Here is a 10,692-nt window from a genome sequence, read left to right as displayed (position 1 = left end):
ACGGCTCAGCCAGGCAACTACGCATGCGCAATCCACCAATACCACCCACTCATCCCGAAACCTTAGTGGATGATGAATGTTCAGTGTTCTCATCACCAGGGGGCGCTATTGACCTGTGCAGAAAGATTACACTGTAACTATATAAAGATTCTTCACTCGACAGCAGAGACCATACGGACGTCGATCGCTAATGCAATATATATTTTTTCCACTTATTTCACAGCAGTAATTTAATGCAGTTTTATTTTAACACCACAAAAAAAAAAAAAAAATAAGGAAACTAACAGCAGGTTAGAAGACTCTCTAACCAGCTGTTATGTTCCTGTAGGGCCAGAGACCCTGAGGATAAAGGTGATTTTCTCACCTTCGCCCCCGGGCAGTTTTTTTTTTTTTCCCCCCTTCACTTTAATCTGTTTGTAAATTGGCCAGTTTGGAGCAGTGGGGACAGGATCAGTGCACTAACCTGGCCCACCTGTCCTGATCAGTATTCTTCATGGTGGGATGATGGGGGCTGGAGTAATGTCACTGCCTCAGTATTCACGTGGAAGGGGGAGCTGGCAGGTGGGATTGGTGCACTCAGTGCACCAACTCATTTTTATATTGATTAGTGAAGATTTTGCAGAGCTGAGGATGAAGGTAAGAAAATGACCTTCCTTCTCAGCATTCTGTGTACTATGAGAACATAACCACAGTTTAGAATCTTTTAGCTATTTTCTTTAAAGAAGTCCAGCGAAAATCTTTTATTAAAGTATTGTATTGCCCCCCAAAAGTTATACCAATTTCTAGAGATGAGCGAATACGATTCGATCGAGATTGTATTCGATCGAATATTGAGGTATTCGAAAGATTCTAATTCAATCAAGTAGTGAGTCGAATACGCGGAAAACATTCGAAAGCCCTCCCATCGCAGTTGGCGCTTTTTTTAATCCAATGACCATGCAGGGAGGCCGCGAGGGACCCTGGGAGTACGCACGCAGCGCGAAAACGGCGTCTACCCTCATTGGATAGCTGAACCACATGACCTCAAATCTTAAATACTTGGCTCCCGCCTCTCGGCCGCAGATGAGCTTTCAACCTAGCCAGGGAAAGATCTTGCAACAGGGAGAGATAGGTTTTAGTAGTGTTTTGGTTAGGCAGGCTTACTACAGAACCCAAAAGTCCTTTTCAGGGCTAAGATCAAGCGAAAAAGTCATCTCTGAATCAAAAGCACTTCTCAGTGCTAAGAAATAATAATAATAATAATTTTTCGCAGCACTTTACAATTCTGGGGGTACATACATAGACAAAAAATAGACATTACAGAGATACATATAATTATCCATACATGAGGAGTGAGGGCCCTGCTCGCATGCATCAGCTTACATACTATCAGGAGGGGGTGCAAGACAAAATGGCAGAGGGGCAAAGTGCTTCATTGTTCTTATGGTCCGGCCATCTTTATAAATAAGGCAGTGCAGGTAAGGGTGGATGAACCTGTCACCAGCCAATGCCTGCATGCACAGGTCTAAGTGCTTAAATGCTCGGCGTGTGTGTATGTATGGGTCTGTGTGCGCGTGGTGGAGGTGTGTGTGTGTGTGGGGGGGGGGGGGTTGAGGGTAGCAGTCAGAATTAGGAAACCTGGTAAGCCTGCTTGAACAGATGTGTTTTGAGGGCACGTTTGAAGCAGGGCCGTCTTAACAGCATTATGGGCCCCTGGGCAGAGGTGCGAATTGGGCCCCACCCCCCACGGCCGCCGCCATCAAAACCCCCCCATCTTTGCAACCCCGCCCCTAGGCAGTACAATTACGTACAATAAAAAATACAAATTATTGTTAACATAAACTTTAATTCACAACACAGTCTTTCAGCAGCGCAAAAACAAAAAATAACCGTGCGTGCCGCACCAAACCTGACCAGGTTGGCTTCAAAGTATCCAAAAAACGCAACGGAGACAGCACTTCCAACAGCAATCTGCAGGGTTTATTGTCACACCAGTGCAACATGTCTCATATATACAGAGGGGCAACAACATGACTATTATATATGAGAACCATGTTGTATCCCTGTATGTATACTGTATAATACAATATACAGGGAAACAACATGGCTTATATATAGAGAAGGGCAAAACAACATGTCTCATATATACAGAGGGGCAACAACATGACTATTATATTATATATGAACCATGTTGTTTCCCTGTATACAGAACACAGGGAAGCAACATGGTTCATATATAATATAATAGTCATGTTGTTGCTCCTCTGTCTATATGAGACATGTTGTTTTGCCCTTCTCTATATATATGCCAGATAACAAGCAACAAATATTACCACCGCATACTGACTAACACCACCGCTGCTACTGACTAATCCACTGTACACAGATCACTATCACCTCATCCAGTCATATAGAGGTACCCAGCTCTACACAGGTTCTGTACACCATATACATTACAGTGCAGATACATCAAGTGACTCACATGGAATGTCTTCTCTGATCTGCCCTGTGCCGTTATGAGAACTTGTCTGAGCCACGAATCCACAGAATCTGCCAGACAGACATATTAGGCTCCACACTCTGTCACCATCCTCATCTCTCTACACACTGCACATCTGTATTGGCCCCTTATAGATAGCTCCCCCTGTATTACCCCCTTATAGATGGCTCCCCCTGTATCCCCCCCTTATAGATGGCTCCCCCCTGTATCACCCCCTTATAGATGGCTCCCCCTGTATTACCCCCTTATAGATGGCTCCCCCTGTATTACCCCCTTATAGATGGCTCCCCCTGTATTACCCCCTTATAGATGGCTAATCCCCGGATTTACCCCCTTATAGATGGCTCCCCCTGTATTGCCCCCTTATAGATGGCTCCCCCCTGTATTACCCCCTAATAGATGGCTCCCCCCTGTATCCCCCCGTATAGATGGCTCCCCCTGTTTTCCCCCTGTATAGATGGCTCCCCCGTATTCCCCCCTTATAGATGGCTCCACCCTGTATCCCCCCCTATAGATGGCTCCCCCCCCTCGTATAGATGGCTCGCCCCTGTATCCTCCCTATAGAGGGCTCCCCCCTGTATCCTCCCCCTCGTATAGATGGCTCCCCCTGTATCCCCCCCTATAGATGGCTCCCCCCTGTATCCCCCCCCTCATATAGATGGCTCCCACCTGCAATCCCCCCCTATAGATGGCTCCCCCCTGTATCCCCCCCTCTCGTATAGATGGCTCCCCCCTGTATCCCCCCCTATAGATGGCTCCCCCTGTATCCCCCCCCCTCGTATAGATGGCTCCCCCCTGTATCCCCCCTATAGATGGCTCCCCCCTGTATCCCCCCTATAGATGGCTCCCCCCTGTATCCCCCCCTATAGATGGCTCCCCCTGTATCCCCCCCCCCCCTCGTATAGATGGCTCCCCCTGTATCTCCCCCTATAGATGGCTCCCCCCTGTATCCCCCCCTATAGATGGCTCCCCCTGTATCCCCATATAGATGGCTCCCCCTGTATCCCCCCTATAGATGGCTCCCCCCTGTATCCCCCCCTATAGATGGCTCCCCCTGTATCCCCCCTATAGATGGCTCCCCCCTGTATCCCCCCCCTATAGATGGTATCCCCCCCTATAGATGGCTCCCCCCTGTATCCCCCCCTATAGATGATTCCCCCCTGTATCCCCCCTATAGATGGCTCCCCCTGTATCCCCCCAATAGATGGCTCCCCCCTGTATCCCCCCTTATAGATGGCTCCCCCGTATTCCCCCCTTATAGATGGCTCCCCCTGTATCCCCCCCTTATAGATGGCTCCCCCTGTATCCCCCCCTTATAGATGGCTCCCCCGTATTCCCCCCTTATAGATGGCTCCCCCTGTATCCCCCTATAGATGGCTCCCCCTGTATCCCCCCTATAGATGGCTCCCCCCTGTATCCCCCCCTATAGATGGCTCCCCCCTGTATCCCCCCCTATAGATGGCTCCCCCCTGTATCCCCCCTATAGATGGCTCCCCCCTGTATCCCCCCTATAGATGGCTCCTCCCTGTATCCCCCTATAGATGGCTCCCCCTGTATCCCCCCAATAGATGGCTCCCCCCTGTATCCCCCCTTATAGATGGCTCCCCCGTATTCCCCCCTTATAGATGGCTCCCCCTGTATCCCCCCAATAGATGGCTCCCCCCTGTATCCCCCCTTATAGATGGCTCCCCCTGTATCCCCCCTTATAGATGGCTCCCCCTGTATCCCCCCCTATAGATGGCTCCCCCCTGTATCCCCTTATAGATGGCTCCCCCGTATTCCCCCCCTATAGATGGCTCCCCCCTGTATCTCCCCTATAGATGGCTCCCCCCTGTATCCCCCCTATAGATGGCTCCCCCCTGTATCCCCCCTATAGATGGCTCCCCCCTGTATCCCCCCCTATAGATGGCTCCCCCCTGTATCCCCCCCTATAGATGGCTCCCCCCTGTATCCCCCCTTATAGATGGCTCCCCCGTATTCCCCCCTTATAGATGGCTCCCCCCTGCACAGCAGATAAAAAAAACAAACACCCAACTCACCTACCAGCGCTCCCCCGTCGCTGCTTCCTCTCCTCTTCTGCCCCCGGCTGATGCGTCGCTCCCTGGGGGATTCTCCGGGAGCGCACACATCCGGAAGCGCAGTGTGCGCCCAGGCCGGGACTTCCGGTACAGGAAGCCCCAGCGACACGCACTGAGGTTCCTGATGCGTGCGCTTCCTGAGAATCCCCCGAGGAGCGACGCATCAGCCGGGGCCGGATTTCCTCTTGCGACCACAAGCAAGAAAGTACTTGCGGTCGCAAGAGAAGGGGGAGGGGGGGCGCGCAGGGCCGTCTTACCCATTGGGCATGGTAGGCGGCTGCCCGGGGACCCTTGCGTCCTAGGGGGCCCCTGCCCGCTGTCACAGCGGGCAGGGGCCCCCTAGGATGCAAGGGCCCCCGGGCAGCCGCCTACCATGCCCAATGGGTAAGACGGCCCTGGTTTGAAGCTGTGTGTATTGGAGGTGAGTCTGACAGTCTTGGGTAATGCATTCCATAGAACTGGTGCAGCTCGGGTGAAGTCCTGGAGACGGGAGTGAGAGGTGCGGATTAAGGTGGATGTTAGTCTTAAGTCGTTAGAGCGTAAAGGCACGGGTAGGGCGGTAGACAGAGATGAGAGAGGAGATATAGGGAGGTGCAGCACTGTGGAGAGCCTTGTGGGTGAGCAGGAGGACTTTGTATTGTATCCTGTGTTTAATAGGGAGCCAATGTAGTGACTGGCACAGGAGGGAGGCATCGGTATAGCGGCTGGACATGGAGATGAGCCTGGCCGCTGTATTGAGAATGGACTGGAGAGAGGAGAGTTTAGAGGAAGGAAGGCCGATTAGTAAGGAATTGCAGTAGTCTAGACGGGAATGGATCAGAGCGACAATAAGAGTTTTAGCAGATTCAACAGTAAGGAAGGGACGGATTTTAGAGATGTTTTTTAGATGCAGATTACAGGAACGTGAAAGATATTTAATATGAGAAGTGAAGGACAGATCCGAGTCAAACATAACCCCAAGGCAGCGGGCTTGCTGAGTAGGGGTTATGGTCGCACCACAGACAGAGATGGAGATGTCAGGTGGGGGGTGGTTAGCAGAGGGAAGGAATACAAGAAGCTCAGTCTTAGCAAGGTTTAGTTTTAGGAATTGGGAGGACATAACGTTAGAGACGGCAGACAGACAGTTACTGGTGTTCTGTAGAAGAGCGTGGGGTGATATCATGGGAGGAGGTATACAGCTGGGTATCATCAGCATAGAGATGGTACTGAAAACCAAACTTGCTGATGATTTGTCCGATGAGTAAAGTATAAAGTGAGAAAAGGAGAGGGCCCACGACTGATCCCTGGGGAACCCCGACTGTAAGGGGAAGGAGCCAGAAAGTGATACACTAAAGGAGCGGTCAGAGAGATAGGAGGAAAACCAGGAAAGAGCAGAGTCCTTGAGGCCGATAGAGCAGAGTGTGGAGAGGAGGAGCTGGTGGTCTACAGTGTCAAAAGCTGCAGATAGATCCAGGAGAATGAGAAGAGAATTGTCACCTTTAGATTTGGCGGAGAGGAGATCATTAGAGACTTTAGTAAGGGCAGTTTCGGTAGATTGGTGAGGACGGAAACCAGACTGAAGGGGGTCAAGGAGAGAGTTGTCAGAGGGGTAGCAGGTTAGGCGGGAATAGACCAGGGGTTCCAACAGTTTGGAGATAAAAGGAAGATTAGAGACAGGTCGATAGTTGGCTGCACAGGATGGGTCTAGGGAGGGTCTTTTCAGTAATGGAGTGATAATGGAGTGTTTGAAAGCCGAGGGGAAGATGCCAGAGGAGAGGGAGAGATTGAAGATTTTAGTAAGGTAAGTAGTGACAACAGGAGAGAGAGACTGGACAAGGTGTGAGGGAATAGGGTCACTAGGGCAGGTGGTGGGACGAGAGGAGGAGAGGAGTCTGGAGACTTCCTCCTCTGTTACAGGTTCAAATACTGAGAGGGAAGAGGAGGAAATACAAGAGGGAATGGGATCAACACTACTTGGGGACTGGGAGGTGATCTCCTGACAGATAGTATCTATCTTTTCCTTGAAGTAGGATGCTAGGTCTTCAGCACAGAGGTTAGTTACGGGTGTCTGAACTTTGGGTTTGAGGAGGGAGTTGAGGGTATCAAAGAGACGTTTTGGGTTATGGGATAGAGAAGAGATAAAAGAGGTAAAGTAAGATTGTTTAGCAGAATGAAGAGCGGAGTAGTAGCTTCTAAGCACAAATTTATAATGTAGGAGGTTTGCATCAGTTTTAGACTTCGATCATATAACAGCAACAGCAGCTGTATTCATTCTAGTACCCTGTGTGTACAAGTGACTTATAGTGTCCCTGTTTAACACCACTAAGGGCACGTTATACATATTGTTCCAGTAGCCCACTAAGGGCACCTGATATATACTGTTTCAGTAGCCCATTAAAAGGCACATGATACTTATTGTTCCAGTAGCCCAGAAAAAGGCACGTCATACATACTGTTCCAGTAATGTTCGTACAGCATTACGCGTGATACGCGCGAATAACATGACGCTCTGCAGATGCACATTGGAATCATGTATGTAACACTGCGCAAGAAATATGAACGAAATGTGTGAACATTGCCATAAATGTTCGTTTTTCCTTCGCAGCTGCACAGAGTGGCATTATACTGCGATTTTGGGGTGTTGGGTGCACCCAGGTAAGCTCCCCCTGATGTCACAGTTTCATTCCGGAGGTGTTCGCATCGTTTAGGGAGGTTTCATGGGGGACTTGCTGACCTCCAAGTGGTCGAATTTTGATTTCCTAGTGCTGCAAATTTTTTTCCCCATAGACTATAATGGGATTGAATACTCGTTCGAATAGTCGAATATCGGTGCCTGTTCGATTTGAATTCTTGAAAGTCGAATATTTCTCTACTCGCTCATCTCTACAAATTACCAATATACACTTATTACGGGAGATGCTTATAAAGTGCTTTTCACCCTGCACTTACTACTGCATCAAGGCTTCACTTCCTGGATAAAATGGTGATGTCACGACTCGACTCACTCTGGGAGTCGGGTCGTGATATCACCATTTTATCCAGGTTGTGAAGCCTTGATGCAGTAGTAAGTGCAGGAAAAAAAAGCACTTTATAAGCATCTCCCGTAATAAGTGTATATTGGTGATTTGTATAACTTTTGGGGGGAATACAATACTTTAATAAAAATTTTCGCCGGACTTGTCCTTTAAGTAGGCCTACAAGTATGACCAGCAGAAGGCACTAGCCCCTGCAGAATAACTGCTGGGTTGTGCAAATTAGGACCCGCCTTTCTTCCTTCACATGTCTTGGTGACTTGCAATTAGAAGTAATATTATACCAACTCCTACATTTTAGTCCTCCAATGTGAGAGGTGAATGCAGATTTTGGTATGAGCATTTTGTTCCCATTCTGCAGTGTGTTGATAGTGATAAGTCAGCCGCGGCGCTCATGTGACTGCGGCATTGTTTGCACATGAAGAGCCAAACAGTGTAATGTCAGGTCACAGCATGACCTGTGTGATGAGCATGTGCGTGTGTGATGGGCTGCAAGCCCTGATGAGTATGGAAATTTACATATGACCTTTGGCCCTGTCAGCATTCCTAGGGTTTATAGGTAACATGCGTTTAACTTTTAGAATATATAAACAGACAAAGACTGAGCCTCAATCCACAAAGTTTGTTCAGAAATTTCTGAGTGAACTGTGAAAGATACTGAGAAGCTAAATGTAGGTAAATTTCAAAACCTTCTCTCTGTGCTGTGCTGTGATATAATTCACCAAACAAAAGATCTAGAAATGCACCAACCATGTTTCTTTTTTTTCTCAGCATGTCTGAAGCCATTTCCATTAATCCTATCAAACTTGTGGCTGTGGCGGGAGGTACACATGGTAATGAGATGTCGGGAGTCACTCTCGTAAGACACTGGCTCAGAGACTCTACTGAACTAGTGAGGGAGACTTTCACCGCTGTTCCATTATTGGCCAACCCAAAAGCAACAGAGAAATGCATGAGATACTATGAAAAGGATCTGAACCGCTGCTTCACCATGGACATATTGTTGTAAGTTGGCTGTTTAGAAGCTTTAAGATAATTGAGACTTGCTTTAGTCAATAATTGCTATGTATTGGGATGAGAGACTCAGGACCCACAGACCAGCATATTACTGTTATTGTGAATGGTGGAAACCTGTGTTAGCTATATATATTACCTTTCATTGTAAACCTGACTGTGATAATGAGAATGCTTAAAATGAATTTAGAAACATAGAAAACCCTCCTGGTCCATCTAGTCTGCCCTATTAGTAAATTCTTTCTTACTGTCTGAGGATAAATATATGTTTATCCCAGACATGTTTGAATTCTGTAGATGTTTGGAAGTTGGTTCCAAACATCTACTACTCTTTCAGTAAAGTTAGTATTCTCTTGTGCTGTTTCTGATCTTTCCACCAACTAACCTCAGATTGTGTCCCTTTTTTTTGTTTGTTTGTTTTTAAATTTTATTAAAACCTGCTGATATGTCCCCATAGAGCACGGAATGGTGAGGATGTAGGTTTCTTACCTTTACTCTTGGCACTGTTTCTGTGTAGTTTGTAATTTAATCCATATGCTAATGAGGTGGTTTGGTGACCTGGGGGTGAGACTAGCGCCCTCAGAGCACAGATCCACCCCAGTCGGCCCACCTCTTCTTATGAATATTTATGCGACGCTCTGCAGTGCCAGTGTGATGACACTGCAGAGCACCGTTCCCAATATTCATTAGAAGGGCCGGCCAGCTGGGGCGGATCGGAGCACTGTAGGTGGTAGTCCCACCCCCAGGGCACTAAACCACCTCATTAACATATCTAATATACTACAAAGTTTTCAAAAACAGCACCGATGATCAAGGTAAGAAAATTGCCTTAATCTTCAGTGCCCCATGCAGTATAGGGACAGATGCTTCTAATCTGCTGCTAGTTTCCCTTGAATTATGAGGGAAGATTAAAATAATTTTTTAATCTTTAGAATTGATGTTTAGGGGAGATATGATTAACTTATTTAAGTCCCTTCATCTGGACAAAAACGTAACAAGTTTTCTTTAGGCCATGCTCACACATTGGCCTGATGGCTTTCTTTTCAGGTAAAGGCGGCAAATAATGGTCATCATTATTATTATTTGCGGCAGAATTGTGGCAGTTATTTGAAAATCAACAGATGTTATTTCACCTAAAAAGACGTTGTGGAACATAACCTTAATATGAGAATCTGTGTCCCAGCAAAAAAAAAACTGAGAAGGGCTTTACAGCAGACTTAAACAAGTTCTTAGAGCAAATTAACATTGTGTACTGTAGCTGGCAGTCCCCTTGTGACCATGCCACCTTTTGGTAATTTGTCCGTGCACTGGATGGTGAAGTGTCAAAGAGGAGTTGTTTGTGCCACACTCTGGCACGTCTCACCACTCTTTCCTCCTCCTTCTTCTTCATGAATAATCAATACTGCCTGGCCTCCAGCATGTTTAGCTGTCAGTCAGTGTCTCTGATTGCAGACCAGTCCTCTGTAGGCAGTTTATGTCTGAAAGAAACACTCAGATATAGTTGAATCTCTGACCCCAAATGTGTTAGAGCTGTGGTCTAGAGGTAACTCACCTGTCTAGAGAACTGCCAGCAGGTCATTCTTTGGTTAAAATCCCTGTTGAAATTGAGTTGATGGCCACCATTTAAAGGCAAATAATTGCTGTTAATTTAAAACAACGGCCGTGTTTTTTAAATAATGGCTGTTATTTACCTATAAATGATGGCCATCCACTCAATTTCAACAGTGTGTAAACATAACCTTTCTGTGTTTTCATTCCACTACTGGTTTTGGTTGCAAAATACTGAGCAAAAATACTGTGTGTGAAAATAGCCTTAAAAATGATAGAACAATGAAAAAAATAAAATAAAATAAAATAAAATAAAGACCTATATTTCATTTCCATCAGGGGATTTGAACCAAAGGATGAACTGCTGACAGGTCTCTAGATAGGAGAGTTACCCCTAGACCATAGCCCCAACACGTTTGGGTTCAGAGATTCAACTATATCTGAGTGTTTCTTTTAGACATAACCTGCCTACAGAGGACTGGTCTGCAATCAGAGACACTGGCTGACAGCTAAGCTAACAGGAGGCTGGGCAACATTGATTATCAGCAGGTTTGTGCCACCT

The 10,692-nt window shown here is 47.1% G+C and overlaps 1 protein-coding gene across 1 annotated transcript in view; it reads left to right on the top strand.

Annotated features, from left to right (window-relative positions):
- The first annotated feature begins 8,168 nt into the window (after positions 1–8,168).
- The window catches only part of ACY3 (aminoacylase 3), a 43,175-nt gene continuing 40,651 nt past the window's right edge, over positions 8,169–10,692 (top strand). Inside the window, exons 1-2 of the mRNA XM_069979242.1 lie at positions 8,169–8,239; positions 8,340–8,573. Coding sequence (XP_069835343.1) covers positions 8,341–8,573 — 233 coding nt within the window. The 5' untranslated portion in view covers positions 8,169–8,239; position 8,340. The remainder of the gene's footprint in view (positions 8,240–8,339; positions 8,574–10,692) is intronic.

This window comes from Dendropsophus ebraccatus, chromosome 8, assembly GCF_027789765.1.
Source record: "Dendropsophus ebraccatus isolate aDenEbr1 chromosome 8, aDenEbr1.pat, whole genome shotgun sequence".
NCBI lineage: Eukaryota > Metazoa > Chordata > Amphibia > Anura > Hylidae > Dendropsophus > Dendropsophus ebraccatus.
The sequence above is the reverse complement of the archived record's forward strand: the minus strand, read 5'-3'. Positions and strand labels throughout refer to the sequence as shown.